This window comes from Vulpes lagopus, chromosome 6 (assembly GCF_018345385.1).
Source record: "Vulpes lagopus strain Blue_001 chromosome 6, ASM1834538v1, whole genome shotgun sequence".
NCBI classification, from domain to species: Eukaryota; Metazoa; Chordata; class Mammalia; order Carnivora; family Canidae; genus Vulpes; species Vulpes lagopus.
This window is the reverse complement of record NC_054829.1, coordinates 63,825,854-63,852,481: the sequence shown is the minus strand read 5'-3', so window position 1 is coordinate 63,852,481 and position 26,628 is coordinate 63,825,854. Positions and strand designations below refer to the sequence as shown.

General features: G+C 34.7%; 2 protein-coding genes across 5 annotated transcripts in view; both read left to right on the top strand.

Annotated features, from left to right (window-relative positions):
- G2E3 (G2/M-phase specific E3 ubiquitin protein ligase) overlaps positions 1-7,583 on the top strand; it is a 56,500-nt gene extending 48,917 nt beyond the window's left edge. For all 3 annotated transcript variants that reach the window (XM_041759357.1, XM_041759358.1, XM_041759356.1), the window contains 2 exons: positions 3,102-3,292; positions 4,129-7,583. In XM_041759357.1, coding sequence (XP_041615291.1) covers positions 3,102-3,292; positions 4,129-4,385 — 448 coding nt within the window. In that variant the 3' untranslated portion in view covers positions 4,386-7,583. The remainder of the gene's footprint in view (positions 1-3,101; positions 3,293-4,128) is intronic.
- A 1,936-nt stretch (positions 7,584-9,519) lies between these two features.
- The window catches only part of SCFD1 (sec1 family domain containing 1), a 106,271-nt gene continuing 89,162 nt past the window's right edge, over positions 9,520-26,628 (top strand). Inside the window, exons 1-5 of one of the 2 annotated variants that reach the window (XM_041758717.1) lie at positions 9,520-9,634; positions 15,563-15,633; positions 18,317-18,405; positions 21,403-21,493; positions 25,969-26,091. In XM_041758717.1, coding sequence (XP_041614651.1) covers positions 9,577-9,634; positions 15,563-15,633; positions 18,317-18,405; positions 21,403-21,493; positions 25,969-26,091 — 432 coding nt within the window. In that variant the 5' untranslated portion in view covers positions 9,520-9,576. The remainder of the gene's footprint in view (positions 9,635-15,562; positions 15,634-18,316; positions 18,406-21,402; positions 21,494-25,968; positions 26,092-26,628) is intronic. The other variant, XM_041758718.1, reaches the window with a different exon arrangement.

Below are 26,628 nucleotides of genomic sequence, written 5' to 3'. Positions count from 1 at the left end.
TTATTAGTCAACCTATGGCCAGTCTTGTTTTCTATCCTACCTTTATTATTGACTCCAGGATTATTTTCTTTTTAAATTTTTTTAAAAGATTTATTTATCTTAGGGAGAGAGTATGTGCAAGCACTAGTAAGGGGAGGGGCAGAGGGATAGAATCCTTAAGCAGACTCTCTGCTGAGTGTGGAGCCCCCACATAGTTTCAGTCCCACAACTCATGAGATCATGACTTGAGCCAAAACCAAAGAATTGGCTGCTTAACCCACTTGATCACCTATGCACTCTGACTCCAGGATTATTTTCAAGCAAATTCTAGACATAATACCATCTCAGAAGTGATCATTTTTTAAAAAGATTTCAGTATCATTAACTCATAGATTTAAATATATTTGATGTGTTCTCAGACATTATACTTGACTAACCTTACTGAAAGTTCTCATTGTCTCCATGTTTGGTCATTGCAAATCTTTTTATGTTGTTTTCTTTTGAGTTCTTTTGATGTTGACCTTTTCTTGGTATACGGTAAAGTATTTTAGGCTCAATTTGTGCATTTTGGACTAAAGAACTTTTGTTTCTTTGAATGGGGAATGGTATTTCAAAACAACAATCTGGATGCTAGGGATACTTATTTTTGCCAGATTGGTCATTGTTTCTAGGCCCTTTCAGTAGACTTGAACTAGGACCTATAGGGTTTTTTTGGTTTGGTTCTGGTTTCAGTTTTTTAAGGTAAAATACATCCTGAGTTTTACTGATACTTCAAATTCACTACTAAAAGATTTTTAACTTTTTCTTTGTCCCATGTTGAGAATCTCCATTATCAACTTAAAACAACACAGGAGAATTTAAGAGTATGAAATAATTACGCACTTGATTTATTCTGTTTCATAAACAGTAGTCCCAAATAATATATCCAGAATTATCACCAATAACATTATTATTGAGAACAGTTTAACATTTTTCTAGAGTTGTATAGCCAAATTACTGTATTTTAAAGACATTTGGAATATTTATAAACGTTTTCATTTTTTATTTCATTTTTAGTGATTTTTAAAAATTGTGTTTTATTTTAAAATTCTGTAAAATATTTACATGGTTCCAAAGCCAAAGCTGTAATAAAAGTATATTGAAAGAACTCTGTTCTATGATACAAATTGTTTTCAAAGAAGTATAGCTTTCATCCTTAACACAGCTACTTTTCATCCCCCTATAAAGTCATCATTTTAGTGGCTTTTATTGTTTGTCTTTGTATTATTTGTGGGGTTTTTTTTTAATGATAGCAGATAAATACATATAGGCATGTGTACTAATTTATTAAGTAAATAGTAACATACCAACATTTTTTTCTAGTCATTTTTTAAAATTTGTAATATATACTGGAGATCACTCCATAGTAGTAAATACTTCTATTTTTAGAATCTGTATCACATGGCCTTTTTCCTCTGTGTGTGACATTTGTCATTGAATTTTGGGCCAGCCCAAGTAATCTGGATAGGGTGATATCAAGATCTTTAATTATATCTGCTTAGACCCTTTTTTCCAAATAAGATTGCATTCATAGGTTTCAGGGAAGAGGATGTAGACTTATTGGCAGGAGGTGGGGGCTGGGGCTCCATACAGTCTATCTCAGGATGAATGACAGTATTGGAATCTATTTCTGGGACATGCCTAGACCTGCAGCATGAAAATGAGCTTGGGAATTCCCACACCTGGTAAAATAGTTCCTCTGCAGGTGGTTTGTAATAGGGTGGTGAAGGGGTATATGAAGAAGTGGGATTTCAGATAAGGAAATTCATAGGACTTGGTAATAAGAAAAGGAAGAGAAAGTAGTTGAGAACTTTTAAAAAGATTTAGCTATACTAATTTGATGGATAATGGAGGCATATACGATCAGTTATGGTTTAGATTTTAGTAATAAGGTGATTAACTTTCTTTAGCACTTAATAAGTTTGGGTGTTTTGAACATTGTACCCATTAGGCTGTTGGATATATTTCTGGACTAGAGATAAATAGATTTTATCGTGATGAAAGTATACCTGCTAAATACAGCCATGGGAGAGAATAAGGGAGATGGGAAATTGGCCTTGTTACAGATCCATGAGGCACAAACAGCTACATTTTAAGGCAAAAAAAAAAGCAAGAATAAGCCTTATAAGAGACTTAAAAGATCGGACCAGAGAAATAAGAGAAACCAGGAAGACTGATGCCAAAGAAGGAAATCATTCATAACCTAGGGCAATTTTTCCTCAAGAGTGGAATAAAAGTGAATAGGAAATTAGCAAATGAAGACAGTGGCGACAAGTCTTTCAAATAGCTTTTCTCAAAGGAAAACATGGAATGAAATGAAATTTCTTTTTCTATTTAAAGATTGGAAAGATAAGCACATTTTTGTGCTCTTGAGAAAGCCAGTAGAAGATGGTAAATCTGTAGCAGGGTACCTGAGGAAGTTGGTAGGGGATCCAGAGCCATAGGTAGGACTTAGTCAATCTGCTAGACAAAAATATACCTCCATTCGTTCTTAACAAGTAAAAATGTGCATTTAAAAAAATTTACTTGTTATTTGTATTTTGTAAATTACCCACTCATATTTTGCTAATTTACTATTAAATTGTTCTTTTAGAAAAATGATTTGTATTTTGTATATTAGAGAAATTAGTTTTCTGTCATGTATATTAAAATATATTCCCACTTTGTTTTGTCTTTGGTAATTTTTTTTAGCAGTACATAAGTTTAATTTTTTTATGCTTAACATTTTCTTTATTGCTCTTCTTGGCAATTTCTAGGAAACTTCATTTTCATACTAAAACTAGCTTTGAAGAGTAAAAATACTTCATAGTGTACTTTTTTTCCTCTCAAAAATTGTTAGCTAATTTTACTTTTATTTTTTATTGTTTGAATTTTAAAACTTTTATAAAATCAAATAATGTAGGCAGATAAAATTAATTTATATAATATACTTGTTATTGATTTAAAAGTATATCATATATATCTGTCTTATATATTTTTCCTTGTATCTAATGTATGTGGTAGTAAATTAACTAGAAATGTTAATTTGTAATTTTAATACCAAACGTGTATAAATGTTAACTTATTGTTTATTTTCTCTTAAGTTTTAAGCAGGGTCTGAAAACTCTTGGTGTTTTGGAGAAAATTCAGACTTACCCAGAAGCATTTTATAGCATCTTCTGTCATAAACCTGAGAATCTTTCTGCAAAAGTCCTTAGTGATCTTTTTACAGTATGCACATTATCTGATGTCCAGGCTTTGGGGTTTTGGAACAGTTATTTACAGGCTGTTGAGGGTATGTGGATGTTTTATTTTTACTTAACTGTCGTGGAACATTTATTTCAGTATATTAATCTATTTATTTGAGTTTTGTTTTTTGGTAATGAGACTTTCATCTGCTAACTCTACATTTATAAAATTTATTTCAAGACAAGTGTATATGACTGAGTTCAAAGTGATGAGGAAAGATTACAGAATTCAATTCTGCAGTTTGTTTTCCTCTAGATAATTTGAGGTGAAAGGCATTCTTCCTAGAAAACTTTAAATATATGGGTGATTGCCACAGCATAGAATAATCTTAAAGCTAACTATCATCTATTTCATCTTTTTCAATTTTAAGTTGGATTATTGTTCATCTATTGCTTAGGGCTGTGATGATGAGATTTATAATGGAGCATTAACTATCTAAAATCGTTCCATTTAATAGAGTGGGAAAAGATTTAACCTTGAATTGAAACTTCGTTTTTAGCTATTCAGTTGTTATATACTGTTTAGTTTATCACTTTGCATTTGATGAACTAGCGTATCAGATAGTGATGACCTAGAAATGGCTTAAAATTATTTTTACTATCATGCCCACTGACCTCTTGGATTATATGATAATTTTATCTTAGAGAAGACATTCAAATATATAATGAGTAGTTCAACTAAATGATTTTCTGAGTTATACTTTGAAGTTCAAATAAACATTTATTGAATGTACTGTTTTCCTGTTACTACACTTGACCTGGTGATTTATTTTGCCCAAGATAGATGTGAGAGTCTCTTAAATATTCCCTGTCTAGTTGGGAAACAATCTGTGATGATAGTAATATATATAACACAGATTTTCTTTTCTGGTAAACTTTTCAGATGGTAAATCTGCAATAACAATGGAAGACCTTCTTATTTTTGCAACTGGTTGCAATTCCATTCCACCTGCGGGATTTAAACCCACTCCTTCAATTGAGTGCCTTCATATGGATTTTCCTATTGGAAACAAGTGTAATAACTGTTTAGCTCTTCCAATCACCAATACGTATCAAGAATTTCAAGAAAATATGGACTTTGCCATAAGAAACACTCTAAGACTAGAAAAGGAAGAAAGTTCTCATTACTTTGGACATTAAAATGTTTTGAACAAAGACATGCTTCTTTAAAAGCTGCTATTGATATTTTTTATTTTGGAAATCTGTCAATTTTTAAACAAACTTGTCAGCTTCTTGGCCCAATAAAATATATGATATGAACATAAAAGAATGTTTTGGCCAATTTAAGCTAGAAAAATTTTTGTTAACATGTGCCAGTCAAAGTTGGTGGTATTTTTCTATTAATATACATGTGTCATAAACTGTAATATAGTTTTAAGACAGCTTTACAGACTTTTTTCAAGTATAATAGCATGATATATATATATATATATATATGTATATGTATATATACACAAGAAAAAAAACCTTATATTCACTGTTTCTCCAAATTAGGATTAGCTATACGATGCCACAATGATTTTTCTAGTTTTATGTAATCTTTGAGTTATTTCTTATTTTATTTTAAAGCATTAAGTAGAAAAGCTAATTGATAAATCCTGTTATATGAATCAAAGGCATATATTCTGGAGCATGTGTTATAAGCATTTTTTCGAGAATGGCACTAAATTGGTTAAAAATGTTTTTAAATTACTGGTTTATATTAAAACAGATCCACACTGCAATTAGATTATGCCTAATAGGAAGTATTATATGAGAAAGCAGAATTGCACAAATATTCTAGAACCTACGGACATTCCATAGTCTTCAGAACACTTCCAAGGTGGAAAAATAGTTGAAAATACCTAAAAAAGTGTTTAAAGGCTTGGCTCTAAGCATAGGATTTTTTTTCTCTGTATCCCATGTGTGGTATTAAACCACATTATGTCTGATCCAACATCATTTGGGGTGTCTCCGTTATCTCTGTGGATTGCCTTTTTGTAGGTTTGAGTATTTGACAGTTATTTATTATCTAGTTGGTTGTATGATAGGTAAACTGGTACCATTGCATTATATAGTTGCCTTCTTTGCTCTTGAAAGATACGTTATTGTATAAGCAATGTAGAAATATGTAAGAGAAATACAGAATGAAAAACCCACTCTAATCTCACCATGCAGAATTACCTACCGTATTTCATTGTATCTTACTATAAACTACCTTTCCTTTCCTTTTAAGCTTTATTAATGTTATTAAAAGTCAAAGAATACCTAAAAGTAACAAGAAATCATGTAATAATGATTTGAAGATATATAGTCCTATAGTCATGTCCCCATGTTTATACTCTTGCAAAAGAAGAAAGTGGAAGTTTTATGTTCCTAATCTGTTATCAAATATAAATAAATGAGTTTTCCACCAAAGTAAATTTAAATTGGATGAGAGGTAAATCATTATGAGAAGTTGGACTTAACCATATTTTTTTTTTTTACTTATATACAAAGCAGGTATCAACTATAATCATAATCTCATCCTCTTTAAGACATCTTTAAATTATTGAAGTTTTCAAAGAAAAACAACATAATACTGGTGATATATCTCCTAATACCAAAGGAAAACTAAAACATAATCCTGGTATAATTTTCTTTGTTATATATATTGACAGACCCAGCAAATTAAAGTTTCATTTTAACATGAAATTTTAAAGAACATTATACAAGGCATTTCTTTGTCTTGTCTTGAATTGTGAGATCATCAAAAGTAATTAAAAGATTAAGAGTTTTGAATATCTAATATAAACTTCAAATATGCCATACAGCTTTTATTCCAAATGTGTTGATAAATTGGATATTTTTCAGTTATACCTAGTTTTTATAAAATTTAAAAAGCCATTAAACCAGTAGAAACCAAAAAATTAAAGCTATTTTCTGGTTCTTTGTAGTTTTAATTTTTCCTACAGTGGTAGTTAAAACTAATGAACATTCACACAGTTGGGGGGGGAGGTGGTAGGGATGCAATGTGCTTGGGTTGGCTATAATTAAAAACAGTTGTTTCCGTTCTTCATATCATTATTTTATGTGTAGACAGGGCCTTCAGGATAAGGTCTGATGTAAATAATAATTTAGGGTATTGACATTTTAAAGTGAAGCATACTCATTACAAAGCATTTTCTAGGTTTAAGGATGTTTCCATTAGCTTGATTTTTTAGGTTAGTCTGTATAGTAAAGGAGAATCCTATAGGTTATTTATTTTCTGCAATGTTACTATGTCAAATGGTTAATATTGTGATATTCTTTTTCTATTCATTGTTCTAGCCAGTGCACAACTCTTAATTGATATTGTTAAAGTAATTATGCTATAAAGTCTTATAAATGTATATTTGTATTTCTTAACTATTTCAATCCTCTAAATGCCATATATTTCAAGTTTGTTTTCTATTGCTCTCTACTGAAGAAAACCATAAAGTCATCTATTGTATATCTACTGTTAATCTTTGATTAGGTTTAAATTCATTTTTATTTTTAGACACTTTTTAAACCTTTTGGTATGGGAACTTCATTTGAAGGCCTTTTATACAATTCTTTACTATTCTTATGCTTCATCATTTTAATGCTTTAGTATTTAAGGTTAAAATTTCTTTAAAATGTCTCATCAGAAGCTGGGTTATGATTTTATACTTTATAATATTTAATTTCCATATTATGAATAAGCCATTATTTGGGTCAAGTAAAAAGCCTTCATTTGATTACTAACCTGAGTAAATCAATCAAATCACTTTGGCTTCTACTTTATGCCAGAACTTTTAATAATTTTTTTCCTAAATTTATGGAAGCTCTTGGAACTTTTGTATTCCATGCTGAATGCTAATAAGTAAAGGAGATAATAATAGCTAAGTTTTCTCCGTGACTTTGCCTTTAGTATTTAGTCATAAGAAAATGATTAGAACAAAATTTTATTTTATGATATGTAATTCTTTTATATAGGGATTATCACATTCTTCTAGTTTTACAATAAGCTATTAAACTAGTGTTTATGCTTTAAGTAATGCAATACAAAGTTTTATGCTTCAAAGTAATGCAACACAAAGTAAAGAACACATTGAATAATGGATTACCTGAATGTATATGTAATTTAGAAAAATTTGGATTGTTTTGAAAAGACCCAATTTTCAGGTTCTCATTTTGACTGTTATCGTTTCCAATTGCCAAACATATTCCAATACCTACTGTATGCCAGGTATTTTGCTAGGTGATAGTTGATGTGGCAGCCTATTCCCTCTCCCCTTTTTAAACAATTTCAGATGTAACCAGAAAACATGATACTTATAATGACGTTTCCTAAATAAATATGTTCATGCTACTAAATGTGAAGTGTTTACATGACCTAAATTAAATAACACGTTAGGATTTATTGAAGTTAAGATTCTGACAATACTAAATAGATAAAATATCTTTTTCATATTTGAGAGATCCTATAAGAGTTGTTGGCTGACCCCTGAGTACCTCTCTTGAATGAGCCTTTCTGAGGCATTCTGTGTTAAACTATTCCCTATTGGAAACGAATAAATTATTTAAATCAAAAATCAGGGTAGGTAGGGCCAGTTAGTTAAAAGTCTACAGATTAACTATCTGAAGCCATAGTTTGATTCTTCCTGATTCTAAGAGCGCATAACAAATTCCTTTCTCAATCATGGCCTTACTGGAGTTGTCTACTGCCACCATTTTGTGGGGTGTTTGCTTTTTATATGTCTTGTGCCCACCCCGTGTGCACTCCTTGGTCAGGACAGTTTTTATCATTTCATACATAGATACTGTATATAAATGGTAAACATTGGCTTAATGTTTTAGATTAATATGTTATAGTTTTGGGAAGAAATTTGTGATAGAACTGAAATGGTTAGCTAATTGATTTACATTTGAAAGTGAAAGTACCCAAATGAACAAGAATCTGCTCTCAGATGTTGGAAAATGGGAAAGTGTATATTTTACATTCCATGAAGACAGTAAAGTAGAACTTTCCCCTAGGGCAGGAGTTGTCATTTCTGTTTCATTGCAGTACTCCTAGATCATTGGTGATTACTCGATCAAAATAACACTGAAAAGAACAACAAATTTTCCAATAGTAAATTTCTTGGTGAATATGCCAATTAGCTGTAAAAATGCAAGGATAGAATTCTTAAAGGTAAAAGTTCATAACTTTATCAGCCTCCCTATTTTTCCCACCCATCAGTCCCTAGAGGCCACTTTTTTTGTTTTCATGAATTGTGACTTTTTTTTTTTTTTTTTTTTAGATCCTACATACATAGTTCATTTGATGCAGGAACAACCTCTTTCAGCTTTAAGATACAAGGTCTGAGACCTAATATATAACATGGTGACTACAGCTGATAACTGTATTGTATAATTGAAATTTGCTAATAGATTTTAAATGTTTTCCACCAAAACGAAGATAAATATGTGAGGTAATGGATGTGCTAACTACATGGGGGAAACCTTTTCACAAAAGTGTTATATACATCTAGCAAATCACGTCGTAACTTTACGTTCCAAATTTTGTCAGTTCTACCTCCATAAAGTCGAAAAACTTTTTTAAATTAAAATAACTAAAATTAGTTATCAGTAGCAGATACGTCTTGTCATCATACAGCTTCACCTGTACGTTAGAATACCAGCTGTGTCTGCTATCCTCCCCCACCCGTTAGGCGACTTTTGCAGTTACTTGAAGAAAAATAGGTATCAGTTTGCCGTTTTGCACCTTTCTAGCTCCTGTGTTCACGTAGGCAAAATATTACCATAAAACTAGACCATTTCGCCTAACGGATGAGATTGAAATATCTGCCAGATTAGAGCAATGCTCCAAAACCTCCTGTTTCCCGGAAAGGGGGGGCAGAGGGGAGACTTCTCTTGCTGCTCGGGGAAACAGAGAAATGAGCTCGCACTGAAACGCCTACTTTGTTCCTGGAGCGCCATTTACTTTAGTCCAGTGATCCTGAGACCCCTAGAGCAGTCTCAACATCGAAGACATCTGAAAACGACCAATTTAGTATTTAATTAACACCTCGACCAATTTGGCATTTATTACAAACACCACGCTCCTCCCCAAGAGTTCGGCTTAAAGCAGCTACCATTTGGGAAGCTGTGACTTCATCAGAGAGGATAGCAACCCTGTTTCCCAGCTGGAAAGCAAACCCCACAAGGCGCTCGGGTGTGAATCCCCCGGGTCTCCCGAGTCCTGGGGAGAGCGGAAGCAGCCGCCATCCGGCCCCCGAGAGCCTCCCTCGGCCCCGCCCCTTGGCCTTTGCTTCCGGGGCAGTCGGGCGGCCACGTAATCGGGCTGTGCTCGCCAACCGGGCAGTGGATGGTGGGAGTCAAGATGGCGGCGCCTGCAGCGGCTAGTATTCGAGACAGACAAACCGGTACGATCTATTCCCTTCTCCCAGCGGTTTTATGCCTGCAGTGGGGACATCTTTCTTTGCCTGTCGCCCTGCCTAGGTCGCGGTGCGTGCAGCTTGGAGACGGCCTTCCAGAGGCTCATTCCAGGTCCTAGAGCATCGAGAGCCCCTCCCCTTTTGAGTTTTTAGGGGAAGAGATGCCGGTAGCTTGAGAACTCGGCCCCTCTTACGTGGTTCAGAAGAAGGGGCTTCAAGGTGGGCAGTTTGCTGCAGCCCTGCTCGTGCCCCTTTTCTACCGGGCCTTAGAAGGCCATCGCAAAAAGGTCTGGCAGCTGGCATTTCTCCCCCTCTCTGTTGCTACCCACGAAGCCTCCGGGTTTGTTTCTGTGCAGGATTCAGTTCTCTGTTAGTTTTAATGTTGGGAGTTTTCCGTTTTAACGCTTCCTCCACAATTACAAAATTTAGGTATTCTTTCTGAGCAGCCTGCGTTCTGCCATTTCTCTTTGGGCCAGTCTTTTGGGGGTACCTGAATAGAAATGCCTAGTGGTAAAGATTTCCTTCTTTAGTTCGCTGGAATGGAATTGAAGAATAGCCAAAAAACAATGGATTAGTAGCTTTGTCATTTTAACCGTTTGACAGATTCGTATTTTAAAACTTTTAGTTTCATCCTCGATAGAGCAGTTATATAGCTTTCATTTGTACAGCGAAATGTTTTTTAAAAGTACAGATTTTTTTCCCTTAAGATATTTTTTCCGTCTTAGATATTTTGTTGTTCCTTATTTTTTTGTAAACTTCTGATAAACGTGGTTTATACCTGTTAGCTCCAAACCAACTAGCTAATTGTCCTGGAAGTTGGCAAGCTGTTCATTCTGAGGAGCTAATAGAATTTGTAAATTGTCCCTTGTATTATGTTCTTTTGCATGTTAATCTGAATTGGAAAATAAATGGTTACAATTGATATGGTTTACAGGAGGGATTTGGGTTGTGCTTGATTCCTTCCTTTAGAATTCAGAGAAAAAATTAATAGACTTTAATCTAGTAACGACAGAGAGTGAATTTGGAATTGTGTTCTGCTTTTCCCATTAGATCATTTAGTATAAGCTATCAGATGAAGTTAGGCATAAGTTAAGTAAGATTTGGGGAATACCTGCCACATATTTTATATGTAAGCAAATAGAAGCCCCACTTGTCTTTGCAGTATGGTTCTGACAGCTTAATGAAGCTCAATGAACTAGGTCATACTACATATTAAAACAACATAACAAGGACAGCTTAACCAATACAAAGGAGACTTTCCAAAAAAATGGAATTTGTATGGTAGTAATTTTTATATGAAGAAACTTTGGAATATTAAAATCTAGTATAATTTTGATTTCTGTGAAAATAAACCATTATAGTGAGATTTCACATTATAACTAGATAGTTGATGCCACATTAATCATTTATCAAATTGATACTCTAGTTGAGCTCTCTTATTTTCAGAGAAAGGTAAAACCCCGTATGTGTTATAGTAGCAAAAGTAAACATTTCCCTGATGTTCCCAATATTCCCTGATGCATAAGAATATCCTGGGAAGTAGCTCAAAATCAATTCTCAAATATTCTAGATACAGGATACTGTGATACGGAGGAATTTGCAATCTACTTGGGTAGAGAATAGCTGATACTGAGCATTTAGTATTGCTAGGCATTGTTGTAAGTGATTTTACCGGTATTATTTTGTAGATGAGGAAACTGAGGTATAGAGAGGGTAACTAGCATGCCTGTTTTTTGCTTTGCCTGCTTGAAGAATATTTGTCTTTTAAAGGTCACCTTAAAAGTCATCTTGTTTGTGAAACTTTCCTGAAACACTCCCCTCTTTATTCTCACCTTTAGTTCAACTGGTAAAGTCCTGTGTTACCGTAGTTTTTCATGCATGCCTCCTCTTTGGTGGTTCTTGTTCACCATCCCCACTTCTCAACATTGGAGAGCCACACATCAACTGCTTTCTCTCTTGCAGTGATCTCATGTGGCCTCTTGGCTTTAGGTACTATATTTATATATAAATATATATAACAAAATACCGGGGACTCCAGGGGAGCTTCAGTGCTGGACACTCACAGGCGTTCAAGCAGAATTACTTTGAAGGCTACGCTAGTGTTTAATTTTTAATAGTTTTTTTCAATCACTGACTTACTGATCTAGTTTTCCGTATATTTGGGTAATTATCAAGTAATCTGAAACATTTGGCTAGAATATACAACACTTTTGGCCTAAAAATTATCAGTTGCCACAGTAATTCTTACACTGTAACCAAAGACCAGTTTTTAAAAGGAAACACCTTTCCACGAACCTATTCCTGGGTTATTTTTCATACTACTTTTTCTGTCTTACCTGGAAATAATTTACAAAAATAACTTCCTGAAATTTGCACTATATATATATATATATGTGCTATATATATATATATATGCTATATTATGCTAGTATACTAGGACAGAGTTGCCAGTTAGTGGATATGGGTGGATAGAGTTCCTCTGAACTCTCAGATTTGATCTAAGCAATTAGATCAACTCTTAGTTGCTTAGATCACCATGTCAACTCCATCCTTGTAGATAGTTGCTCAGGTCAAAGCTTTTAAGGTTTCTTCACTTCTCTTTTTCATATCCCATATCAGACCTGTGAGTAAATCTTATCAGCTCTACTCTGAAAATATATCCACAATATGACTATTGTTACTGTTATCACACAGGTCCACAATACTATGAATTTTTGCAGTGACCTCTTATTTAGTCTCCTTGCTTTTATATTCTTGTTCTTCATTTTTCTTCACACAGTACCAAAGTGTCAATACATATTTGTCACCTTTTGCTCCGAATTCTCCAGCAGCTTCCCATTTCAATCATGGTATAAGCCAAAATAATCTTACAGTGGTCTACAAGGCCCTATATGATCTGCTCCCCCCTTAACTTTCTGACCTCACTTCCCTCTTACTCTCCCCTTCCCTTAAACACACCAGAATGCTCCCACTACAGAGCCTTTTTTGTTACCTCTTTTTGGAATATGCTTTCAGAGATATTTGCATGGTTCCCTGCTTCACCTCCCCTAGACCTTTACTTAAATGTTACCTTCTTAGGAGGCCTTTCTTGGCTACCCTATTTAAAATTACACTGCAACTCTCTTTTCCCTCTGTCCTTTGTTTTTCTCCATACCACTTACCATGATCTCACATGCCATGTGTTTAAACTTACTTTGTTGTCTTTTTCCAACTAAAATGAAAGCTTCTTGAAAAAGGTTATTTTTTTCTTCAATCTGTTGTGTTTAGTGCCAATAGCTAGAGCAGTGTCCAGCAGATGGTAAACAATCATTAAACATTTGTTAAATGAATAGTAAATATAGTTGATCATTATAGCAAATGAGTGACGAAAACATTCCAGGTAAGGGTGAAACTACATTAACCAAGTCTTGAGCTGTAGATGGTATGTTTAGGGTCAGTAAAGAAAACTGGTTTACTACTTCAGGTAAAAGCAATGATTTAAGACCTTAAGGAGTTACTCTGATGAAAGTAAAATTATATTCTTCCACATTCTTTTTTTTTTTTTAAGATTTATTTATTTATTCATGAGAGACACAGGCAGAGGGAGAAGCAGGCTCATGCAGGGAGCCCGACGCGGGACTTGATCCCGGGTCTCCAGGATCAGGCCCTGGGCTGAAGGCGACACTAAACTACTGAGCCACTGAGCCACCCGGGCTGCCCTTTTTTTTTCCCCCACATTCTTTAAACATAGGCCCTGTACTTCATTAACAAACCCACTGTGTCAAAATCTCTGTTAAGTTAGCCAAGGGTCAGAGCTGAGGAAACTTGCCTAGATGCGACTGAGAAGGCAAATGCGGGAATATCTGCTGAGCCTGGCTCTAGAGGACTCTATACACCTGGGATTCACATGCAGTCCAAACTGTAGTTTTTCCTAGTTGTCCTGTGTCAAGAATGTGAACAGCTATTCCCAGAAACAAGATTTTTCTACCTGTTGGCCATGGGTGCCAGGGTGGTGATGCTTGGAGGGAGGAGGAACTCATTAAAGTTCAGTGAGCAAGTTAATTCAGCAGCACTCTGTGTGCCTCTTATGTTATTTCAGGTTTAAGTACCAAAATGTTTTTTGTGTGTGTTTATGTGTTTCTCATGTAATAACATCTGTAAGCTTTTGAAGCAGCTATAAGTTATTAGCCGTGTGTGTGTGTGTACATATATATATATATAGGCATTAGCTACTAACATTTTACAAAAAAATCATGTATGTATGTACAAAGATACTACTTTACCTACCTAAAGAAATAAGCATTTAATAGAAGTTTTTCTAGTGAATGAATCAATCTGTAAATTGATAACACTGGTCATTTGAATATTATATGATAAATTACATATACTGTAAGTAGTATATAGTATTACATATTATATAGGTAGGAGTTTGACTTGTAGCTTATTTTGCATCACTTAAGAAAGCCTAATACAAACGCTTTTTTTTTTTTTTTTTTTTTTTTACGATAGTCAGAGAGAGAGAGAGAGAGAGGCAGAGACATAGGCAGAGGGAGAAGCAGGCTCCATGCACCGGGAGCCCGATGTGGGATTCGATCCTGGGTCTCCAGGATCGCACCCTGGGCCAAAGGCAGGCGCCAGACCGCTGCGCCACCCAGGGATCCCTACAAACGCTTTTAAAAATCAACCAAGTAGATTACAGGATTGGCAATCTTAATTAAATTACCTGATTAACACCCTTCCTTGAATATTGACATTCTCAGCTTTACATAGAAGTATATTGAGATTTTTAATTCCCTTAGAAAAAGTTCTGAATCTACTATGACACATAAAGATGAGCAATAAAAACCACAAAGTGCAGTAACATATAGAACATAATTGCTTTGATTTTAGAAATAGTATATTTTCTTAGCAAGTTATCTACCCTATCTATGGGAAAGTCTCGCCTTTCCCATGGAGCATGTGATATTAAACAGTACAACTTTTCAGTGAATCTGATGAGATAAATTGGTCACAAAATGTACTACAAGATAACTACAACATAGACTTGCTGTATGAAGGTTTTGTATATGAACCACTTAAATATATTATACAGAATTTTTGTTTTTCATGTGATCCTGGTCTTTGCTTTCAGCAAATAGACAACAGCTCTAGTTATCTATTGAGACCACTGCAAGTTTATAATTGATAAAATTTCTTTTTGCATCTATGTAAAACATAAGATAGGGAAATGTCTGTTCATGTCTTCTGCCCATTTTTTAATTGGATTATTTGTTTTTTGGTTGTTGAGTTGTAGAAGTTCCTTATATATTTTAGATACTAAACTTTTATCATTTGCAGCTACATGGATGGAGCTAAATACTATCATGCAAAGTGAAATAAGTCAGAGAAAGATAAATACCATATGATTTCCCTAATATGTAGAATTTAAGAAACAAGACATGCAAAGGAAAAAGAAGACAAGCCAAGAAACAGACTCTTAACTATAGAGAACAAACTAATAGTTACCAAGGAGCAGTGGGTGGGTGAAATAGGTGAAGAAGATTAAAGAGTACACTTACCATGATGAGCACTGAGTAATGTATAGAATTATTGAATCACTCTATTGTACACCTGCAACAAACGTAATACTAGATGTTAACTATAGTGGAATTAAAATTTTTAAAACCTTTAAAAAATGTAGTTTGGGATTGTCAGGAGGAATGAAAAAGGCTTCTTCCTGAACATTTTTCACATTTTCATCTGGGGACAGAAAAATCTCAAACACTTGCCAATTACCAAGTGTTGATGGAATGGTCTTACGAAGTCTAACCCTGATTAGTCAGTTTTACTGGGATGACTTTTGCATTTTGTTTTGAGGTGGTAAGTAATAAATGTGGGGGACATTGAATGAAATCCGGAAAAACAATGATAATATTTAATAAGACTTTTCATTTCCAGTGGCTTTGAAGCGTATGTTGAATTTCAATGTGCCTCATGTTAAAAATAGCACTGGAGAACCAGTATGGAAGGTAAGAGACTTTATTTTAAAAGAGACTGTTTTCCTATTTTTTGGCCCTTACTGATTGTCATCAGAGGGAATTTCCTGTTAATGCTGAACATAGCACATTTTAGTTGTAATGTGTGAATAGTTTATTTAACATGGTTTCTTTCTTCCTTTCTTTTTTTGAGAGAGAGAGAGAGAGAGAGAGAGAGTGAGTGAGCGCAAGTGTGCAAGCAAGCAGTTGGATGGGGCAGAGGGAGAGAAAATCTTAAGCAAGCTCCAAGGTCAGTGAGGAGCCCAACATAGGTCTCTCACTACTCTGAGATCATGACCTGAGCCAAAATCAAGAGTTGCATGCTCAACCAACTGAGCCACCCAGGCAGGTGCCTCTTAACATGAATATTTTTAATAAACACTTTATGGAGAGAGACAGGCAAGGATAGTAATACTCATCTAGGGAATCCAGCTGATCTCTTGGTCCCTCACTGGTAAGTCTTTACTCTGATTGATGTTATATTCCTTAGCTTTGCAAGTCCAGAATTTGGATCTTGGAAGCTTGTCCAAGGTTAGTCAGATTCAGAGGGGGACTGGCCCATTTTAACCAACTCATGAAAGAGTGATCTGTAAACCAGAATGCCAGTAATAAACTGGCATTTATGATATATAAAACTGTCAGTGAAATTGTTAATTGGACCAGAAAGCAATCTGTAATCGTTGTCCTTTGAGAAATGCTGGAAAACCTTTAAAAATTCATGTCCTTTGAGCTGCTTCATTCTAAACTTCCTACTATCTTTCTTCAAGGAGATTAGAATACAGCTGATTACTTTTATACTTAGTAGTTTATAGTCACTTTATACTTCCTTTTTGATAATAATTGAGAACATGTCAACCTAATTACTATTACAGGTGTTTTGAAAATTGATGAGTCCTTACAAGTCTTTTGGATTAACTCTCAAAGTGGTTAAAGTCATCTATTTTGAATTCATAGGTTAAGCTTCAGAGTATCCTCTAATTTTTGCCTTCATTCATTTGTGGGCATCCTCTTATTGCCCTTTGCATTAACAATGCTATTTATTGTTTCTAAATCGTGAATTAAGCTTTTGAATTAAATAGCTTGAGAATTTCTTGGGTACAGATTTGTGTCAAATTCTCTCCCTTCCCATTACTTCTATATCACAAGATTAATAATGCAAATATACTGAAACTTTTGAGAGATGAAACATCCAACCTCTTATAGCTAGAACAGAAGAGTTTTAGCTTTTCCTTTTTTTTTTTAAGATTTTATTTTTAAGTAATCTCTACACACAGTAGATTAAGAGTTGCAAGTTCTTCCTATTGAGCCAGCTAGATGCCCTAAGTTTTAGCTTTTCTAATGGAAATTCTGGCATACAGGAAAAGCATTTTTTTATGAAAGGATATTTCATCCTGTCATTAACATTTTCTTATTCCATAAAGAATTATTGAGATAGTTATGGAAAACCACTAATTGAAGTTTCTCTTGTATTTGCCTTAACTGTAAAACTAATTTTGAGTTAGAAGACTCAAGAGTTTGGGACAGCACGGGTGGCTCAGCAGTTTAGTGCCGCCTTTGGCCCAGGGCCTGATCCTGGGGTCCCAGGATCGAGTCCCACATCGGGCTCCCTGCATGGAGCCTGCTTCTCCCTCTGCCTGTGTCTCTGCCTCTCTCTCTCTCTTTCCCCCTCTCTCTCCCCCTCTCCACCCCCCCCCCGTCTCTCATGAATGAATAAAATCTTTATATAAAAAAAAAGACTCAAGAGTTCTTACTACTACTTTAAAGATGTCAGTTTTAATATTTTAGAATGTGAAGAAATGTATGTGACAAAATAAGGCTAACAGGTACTCTTGAGGGACTTAATTTTTTTTAAAGATTGTATTTATTTATTCATGAGAGACACAGAAAAGAGAGGCAGAGACACAGAGAGGAGGAGCAGGCTCCATACAAGGAGCCCAATGACTCTCTGAGCCAAAGGCCGCGCTCAACCACTGAGCCACCCAGGTATCCTGAGGGACTTAATTTTTTAAACGAGTATCTTATTTAATCCCTGATACTTAAATTACCAAATTTTCTTTACGCTTGTTACACATTAGGTTTGAGAGGGACTAATTTTTACTTCTCTCTTTAGAAAGGATATATGCGAACTCAGTGAGGAAGTGTATGTGACTTTGTATATTTAGTCCTTTATTATAGCTTAAGATGAATATTTTATAGTTTCTATGCTTTTTTATCCTAGAAAAATATTTTAGGAGAATAAATTTATGTAATATTGTTTTAGCCTAAATGATCATGCTTTTAAAAATAAATTATGACATGAATGGACATTTTGGTAAATGATAGAAAATATTAAATTGAGGTAAGTATAAGAGTTCAGCATACATTGGGGAGCCTGGGTGTCTCAGTTGGTTGAGTGTCTACTTTTGGCTCAGGTCATGATCTCAGGGTCCTGAGATCAAGCCCCAAGGCAGGTTCTCTGCTCAGCGGGGAGTCTACTTCTCCCTCTTCTCCCTCTCTGTCTGCATTCTCTTTCTCTCTCTCTCAAATAAATAAATAAAATCTTTCTTTTAAAATTCAGCGTACATGATTTACTAAAATATACTATACTTCAACATTGTCTTAATATGCATTCTTCATCAGCTGTTCACTGATAATGATGTTTCAAAAACACTATTTTTTTAAATTTTATTTTAACTAGGTGCTCATTTATGACAGATTTGGCCAAGATATCATCTCCCCGCTGCTGTCTGTGAAAGAGCTGAGAGACATGGGAATCACTCTGCATCTGTGAGTTTTAACATACTTGTAATAATGCTATTTGTTTTCAGATACATTATTAGAGGATACTTTTGGCCACGCTGAAATCAAATTGCTTCTTAACACTGACTGAATTTGATTATATTACTTCTGGTATGTTTGATAAATAAATTGCATTGCTTTGTAGACTTAGCTGAATAGAACGTTTGGAGAAGGGCTGTATTCATGTATACATACTGATACTTTATGTACTGAAGGAGTCCAGTTTTAAGATATCCTATCCTATTTGCTTTTTGTTCTATTTATGATATTATAACCAAGTTCCATTCTGTTGTTATATTGGATTGAAATGTGCTCTTTTAGTGGCAATGTGGTTTTAGATTTCCAGTTAGTAACATATCAGAATGTGATTAAATTCTTTAATTCTTCAATTTTATGTTAAGCATTTGTTTGAAATTAGTAGAATATTATATTGCATTCATTCCACAATGTATTTTTTCACTTTTTTATATTTCTGAAATTAGGATCTATCTTCTAATTAATGCTATGTAATGATTAAATTGGCAGCATTTTTCTGCCAATTTTAACAGAAATTATTTTAATATGTTTTAAAATTGATAGCACCTTAGGTTTGATGAAATATGCAATACAAATTTTCCTTTCATTTTTATTTCAGACTTAAAATACAAATTTGTTGTTGGTAATGTGTTAATTCTTATTACCTGAATATTTAGCTTAATGCCATCCTTGAAAATGATGGTTTATTAGGACACCTGGGTGGCTCAGTGGTTGAATGTCTGCCTTTGGTTCAGGTCGTGATTCTGGAGTCCTGGGATCGAGTCCTACATCAGGGATCCTGCTTCTCCTTCTGCCTATGTCTCTGCTTCTCTGTGTGTGTCTCTCATGAATAAATAAATAATTTTTTTAAGTGGTGGTTCCTTAATAAGCATTAATTACTATAGCCTTACTGATTAACTCCTTTATTTTACTAATAAAAAGATTAAAGTTTATAGAGTTTAAGTGATCGTCCCATGATTGAACAGCTAGTTAATAGCAGTGTTCAGACTGCTTGACCCTGGATTCTGTACCTGTTTGTCTTCTGAACCATAATGGCTTAGTAACAGTGACTAACAGATGTGAGGCTTTAATACTTCCTTAAGGGGTAACAAGGCAGTATGCCAGTTTGAGAGTAATAGATTCTTTCTGCCCACTTGTTGCTGTTGTCACCAGAATATAAAAAAAAAATCACATAGCTACCCTTGTAAATTTCTGTGCACAGTACCTCTGACTGTCTTCCCTATCTGCTGAAGAATGCTTCATCAAGTATTCTATGCTCTGCAAGCTAGTTTAGGCTGATTTGTAGGAAATAATAATTAAAGGTTTCCAAAACATGAAATGGTGGTTGTAGCTCTTCAGGCAGTTGGACAGCCAACATAAGAAGATAATAACCAATGGCTGTCATAACAGTATAATCTTTCTGGTGTCAGTAGCAGTAGTTAAACAAATAGAAAGAAGTTCCAGCTTCCAGAAGTGGCAGTCTCTTTCACTCTCCTCTTTATAGAAAGGTGACTATAATATCATGTATGGAAGCATGTATAGGAAGATTGTATATAGAATATTGTTCATAGAAGGATGACTAGAATATTGTACAAATAGCATGTTAGTCATATTTCCTGATATAAGCATAGCAGAATCTTAACAGTGAAAAATAAAGACATTTTGTGACTTGATATTTGTGGTATTTGAATCAGTATACTCCCTGAATTGTTGGAGAAAACGATCAAGTGATAAAATCTATGAGATACTTAGGTGATCTCTTGTGCATTCTCTTATGATGCAATAAATACAAACAAAATAGATTATCTTAAAGTTTTAAGGAAGCACTCATAAATCTTTCATTTAAAAATTATATTGGATTTTATTTATGGTTAATTTTTTTCATTGTTTTGTTTGTTTTTAAAATTTTTATTTATTCATGAGAGAGACAGAGAGGCAGAGACACAGGCAGAGGGAGAAGCAGGCTCCGTGCAGGGGAGCTGGACGTGGGACTCCATCCCAGGACACCAGGATCACAACCTGAGCTAAAGGCAGATGCTCTGCCACTGAACCACCAAGGCGTCTCTCTTTCATTGTTTTTAAAGACTCTTCCAGCTTTCTGTTATCCCTTTTAGAGAACTGCACTTTCCTCCCACCCACCATCCTCCAGCCATATTTCTGTGAAAACTGTAAATAAATTGATATTCAATGTACTTTAGATCTTCTTCAGGAAGAATATTGGTATTAGAAATAAGGTGATTTGAAAAAAAAAAAAAAGAAAAGAAATAAGGTGATTTGGGTGCCTGCATGGCTCCGTAGGTTTAGTATCTGCCTCCAGTTCAGGTCAAGATTCTAGGGTCCTTGGATGGAGTCCCACATCCACATTAAAGAAAAAAAAACACTAGTGGATGCCCATACTTTTTGAGGAGAGAACATTCTCGTACCTAGACAGGCTCCCTGCTCAGCAGGGAGTCTGCTTTTCCCTCTCCCTCTGCTCCTCCTCCTACTTGTGATGTCTCTCAAAATCTTTAAAAAACAAAAGAAAGGAAATAAGGTGATTATAATAGAAGAGATGAAGACTGACCTTAGGATCTTACTAATAAATAATACTAGCACTGATACAAGTTTAAAACTGGGTTAAATGATTACTTGCAGGGATCCCTGGGTGGCTCAGCAGTTTGGCCCAGGGCATGATCCTGGAGACCCAGGATCGAGTCCCATGTTGGGCTCCCTTCATGGAGCCTGCTTCTCCCTCTGCCTGTGTCTCTGCCTCTCTCTCTCTCTCTCTCTCTCTCTCTCTCTCTCTCTGTCTATCATGAATAAATAAATAAAATCTTTAAAAAAAAATGATTACTTGCAGCAGGAGCTTTTAGTGTACTGATCCTTCTCCCTGAACTGGTTAATTCCTAGTTTGAGAAATACTGTTTTAAACTATATTTTTAGATAAGTGATTAAGAAAAAAGTGAATTTTATGTTCTTAATATCTTTTAGGCTTTTGCACTCTGATCGAGATCCTATTCCAGATGTTCCTGCAGTGTACTTTGTAATGCCAACTGAAGAAAATATTGACAGAATGTGCCAGGTAATATAAGTTGTTTTCCTGACCCTAGAATGTGGAAACAGGTTTTTCCCCCCAAATTTCTTAGATTTCCAGTGTGAAAAATTAGAAATTGCCTTACCCAATTTCCCGCTTTGATTTTTGAGACTATCTTTGAATTTTAAAAGACTGAAAGATTTAAAATTTTTTGGCTGTAGAAGCATATTAAGAGTTAGCCTGGCTTTAAAAAACAGAAAATTTAATACATATATATTTAAGACTTTATTTATTCATGAGAGACATAGGCAGAGGGAGAAGCAGGCTCTCTGCGAGAAGCCTGAATGTGGGACTCAATCCCAGAACCCTGTATCATGACCTTAGCCAAAGGCAGATGCCCAACCACTGAGCCACCCAGGCATCCCTAAAGATTTTATTTATTTATTTGAGAGAGAGCACAAGCAGGGGGAAGGGTCAGAGGGAAAGGGAGGGAGGGAGGGAGGGAGGGAGAAGCAGACTCCCCACTGAGCAGGGAGCCCAATGCAGGGCTCAATCCCAGGACCCTGGGATCATGATTTCATGACCCAAGCCAAAGGCAGGTGCTTAACCAACTGAGCTACCGAGGCACCCCAGAAAATCTAACTCTATTAACTTTAAAACTAGGGTTTTATTTTTCTAATATAATAGGAAGTTCAGGAGTAGGAAGCCCAAGCTTGTATAGTAGTTTTATGAAGTAGTCAAAGACTCTGGCTCCTTCTGTTTTTCTGATGTTTCTTTTGGTTTCTCATTTTGCATTGTCTTGATTGGTGCTTCCTAGAACTACGTGGCAGCTGAGACCAATTTTACATCTATGTTCAAAGCAAGAAGGGGGAAATAAACTATTCCAGTCCCAATTGTTTGTTTTGATAGGAAAGCAAAGATTCCCCAGAAGCTCCCAGAAGACTCATTTATTTATGTTTCACTGGATAGAATTAACTTCAAAAGAGGTTGCAAAAGTTAATATTTAGATGAGTATATTGTCCCCAAACAAAATCTGGATTCTTTTAGCAAGGAAGGGGGCGGGGGGGGGGGAGGGGGGAATGTGTATTAAATAAGTAGTTAATAATGTCTGCCACAGACTCAGAAGCATCTCATTACTGACTATTGAATCAAATTACTGCAGTTGGCCCTTGAACAACACAGGTTTGAACTACGCAGGTCCACTTATAGGAGGCTTTTTTATGGTACTCTAAATGTATTTTCTCCCTTATGATTTTTCCTAATCTTTCTCTAGCTTATTTTATTGTAAGAATACAGTATATAATATATATACATACAAAATATGTATTAATTGACTGTTTACGTTACATTAAGGCTTTTGGTCAACAATACACTGTTAGTAGCTAAGTTCCTGGGGAATCAGAAGTTAAACTCAAATTTTCAACTGTGCAAGGTGTCAGTGCCTCAGCCCCATGTTGTTCAAGGATCAGCTGTATTTAAATTGTTAGCAAAGGTCACATATTTTGTGTCCTTTTTAGCTGATGATGCCCAGCTTTCTCTTTTATTCTCCATAAACCTTACTTTGCCATTGTTTTAAAGAGATAGGATTTATCAGCCCCTTCCACATTTGTGGCTATTATGAAAAATGCTATAACATATAATAACCTTATAAACATTTGTACATATTTCTGTGTATATATTTTCATTTTTACCCATTTGGCTCTTATATTTAGATCTTTGATCCAGTTTTTATATATGGTACAAGATAGACATCCACCTTCATTCTTTTGCATGTTACCCAGTTGTCCTAGCATCGTTCACTGAAGAGATTATTCTTTCTCCCATGAATGGTCTTGCCAGTTTTATTGAAAATTAATTAACAGTAGATACCTTGGTTTATTTTGGACTCTCAGTTCTATTCCACTAATCTCAATATCTGTCCCATGCCAGTACCACACTGTCTTGACTACTCTTGCTCCATCGCAAGGTTTGAAATTGGGAAATTGAGTCTTCCAACTTACAGTCTTCGTTTTCTAGATTTTTTTTTTTTTTTTTGGCTTTTCTAGGTCCCTTGAGTTTTCATATTAATTTTAGGATTAGGTTGTGAATTTTTTCTTTTATTTATGAGAGACACAGAGAGAGGCAGAAACATAGGCAGAGGGAGAAGCGGGCTCCTCACAGGGAGCCCAGTGTGGGACTCAGTCCCCGGACCCTGGGATCATGCCCTGAGCCGTAGGCAGATGTTTAACTGCTGAGTGACCTAGGCATCCTTAGGTTGTGAATTTCTATAAGAAGCTACTTGGAGCTGATGGGGATTACATTGAATCTATAGATCAGTTTGGTGAATATTATTATCTACAATATTAAATTTTCTAATCCATGAACATGGAATATCATTTTATTTATTTAGATCTTTAATTTCTCTCAATAATGTTTTATAGTGTACAGATAAAGATTTTACACTTCTTTTATTAAATGTATTCATATTTTTAATGCAATATTGAATTTTCTTAATTCTGCTTTTTATTTTATACTTGAATTGAGCAATTGCATATATATCATCATAGATATATATGTTGATCTTACATCCTACAACCTTGTTCAGTTTCTGTGTCCTTTTGAAATGTCGCCATCATTCTTTGACCACTTGTTTACTTTGGGACACAGTAGGATCTTTCAGTCTCATCTCATACTTACTCTGTCCTAGCCTGAGATTCAGCCATTTATCTAAAGAGTCTGGTTGTTTTTTGTAGAGAATGGTATTTAGAAATCAGCAACTGAGAATAAGGTGTATTCATTGCTACAGTTCTTAGGATATCTCAATGGACAGAACTAGGAAATACATATATATGTGTGTGTGTGTGTGTGTGTGTGTGTGTGTGTGTATATATATGTATATATTCGCACACACTTTTATATCGATATTCAACTCTAGAAATCTTTCTCTCTCTAGGTAAAAAGACATATAGTAAATATCCAAAACTGTTTCATTTCAGAAATATAGGTTCATCCTAGTTTTTTTCTTTTTCCCTCTACAAATCTGTAGCACCTTTTTCTGACAGTAAGAAGCATGACTCCCAGTATATTCAACATACTTATTTTTTCATTCCCCTTAATTCTCAATCCTTTATCCTTTTTTTTTTTTTTTAAGATTTTATTTATGACAGAGTACAAGCAGGGGGAGTGGGAGAGGGAGAAGCAGACTCCCCGCTGAGCAGGGAGCCCAATGCAGGACTTGATCCCAGGACTCTGGGATCATGACCTGAGAGGAAAGCAGATACTCAACCAACTGAGCCACCCAGGCACCCCCTCAATTCTTTATCCTTTAACCAATCCCCTAACGTTTCTTAAACCACTACCCTGCTCAGCAGCCTTCCTCACACAAGCTCCAAACCCTCAGTTTTTCACACCTAAAGATATCTAATACCAGATGTATCTTAAAATTGATGATGTGTTACAGAATTTTATTGGCCACATTAATTCTTTCTTGGTGTTACATAATGGTGCCTCTTTCAACCAACAGTATCTTAGGTTCAAAGAAATAGAGGCATATCTTATTTTATTGAGCTTACAAGTATTGCACTTTCTGGAAATTAAATGTCTGTGGCAACCCTGTATCTATCAAGTCTGTCAGTGTTGTTTTTCCAATAACATTTGCTTAGTTTGTGTTTCTGTGTCATATTTTGGTAATTATCACATTGTTTCAAACTTTTTCATTATCATTGTATTTGTTATGGTGATCTGTGATCAGTAATAACTTGCTGAAAGCTTGGATGATGGTTAGCATTTTTTAGTAGTACTTTTTCATTAAGGTATATACTGTTTTTTTAGACATAATGCTATTGCACACTTAATAGACTGCAGTATTGAGTGAACATAATTTTCATAGGCACCGGGAAACCAAAAGATTATTTTTACTCACTTTATTATGTTTGCTTTATTGTGGGGTTTGGAATTGAATCCTCAGTATATCCAAGGTATGCTTGTCTGGTTATTTAGATATCTATTTGCCTAGGGTTTAAGAAGATAAGTAAACTGGATTTAAGAATTAGCATAACTTTAAATTATACTACTTTTGCATGATTGAGAAGTAATGCTTCTGGAATTGGTCATTGGAATTATGTCTGAACAGCGAAGGAAGTATGTTGTATTATTCTATGATCGGAGCTGTAGAAAATAGTATCTGCAAAATATAATAAGCATTTTACTATTTGAGAGAGAACCATTTCTGGATATTTTTAAGGAAAATACAGATATACTCTTTCAAGGAGTTTTATGTGATTTTGTAATTAATAGAATTTTATTGATAATATAGATCATAATTTTATTAATATATAGGTCCATTATTTCTGGCAACCAAGTAACCAAGGTTTCTTCATGACTTTTTTCTCTTGGGATATTTTTTGATTGCCATTTGCATAATCCATCTTTTAAATACATATATTATCCTCCAAAATCTCTCTCTTACAGTTATCTAAAAGATTTTCATTTGTGGTCATACTTTATACTTGCCCATAAGAATGAAGTATTCATTATATTTATAGGATCTGCGAAATCAACTCTATGAATCATATTATTTAAATTTTATTTCTGCTATTTCAAGAAGTAAACTGGAAGATATTGCAAATGCAGCATTAGCTGCCAGTGCAGTAACACAAGTAGCCAAGGTAAGAGATTTTGGTTGACTGATGACATTTTGTTAATGTAAAATTTAGTATATTCTGAAACCTGTTAATTGACTTAGATGCCTAATTTACAGAGGACCAGATCAACCTAAGAAATATTTAGACTCATTGTTTTTAGAAAAAGTTCTAATAATGCAAATTATTACAATATGGACTAGGCAAAATAAACCAAATTGAAGGTACCTATTATTCAATGAATTTGAAAGATAAAAATAAAACACTGCATTGGTCTTTGTTTTAGGCTAGGACTTGTATAATGTTTTTAGCTTGACTCAAAAATACTTTGACAGTTGTGTTGTTATAAATTATGCTAAAAATATATTGATATTATTTTATTTACATATAATCACTATAGTCACCACACTATCTTCAGATCTTACTTAGAAGAGAGAATCCAAAGAAGTTATATTGCGTATTATAACAAAGAAGGAACTTACAGCAGGCCAGCAGTTCTACATCACAGTTACTTTTTAGATAGATTCAGGTTAGTATAAATAAGTCTGTAAATTTATTCTTAGT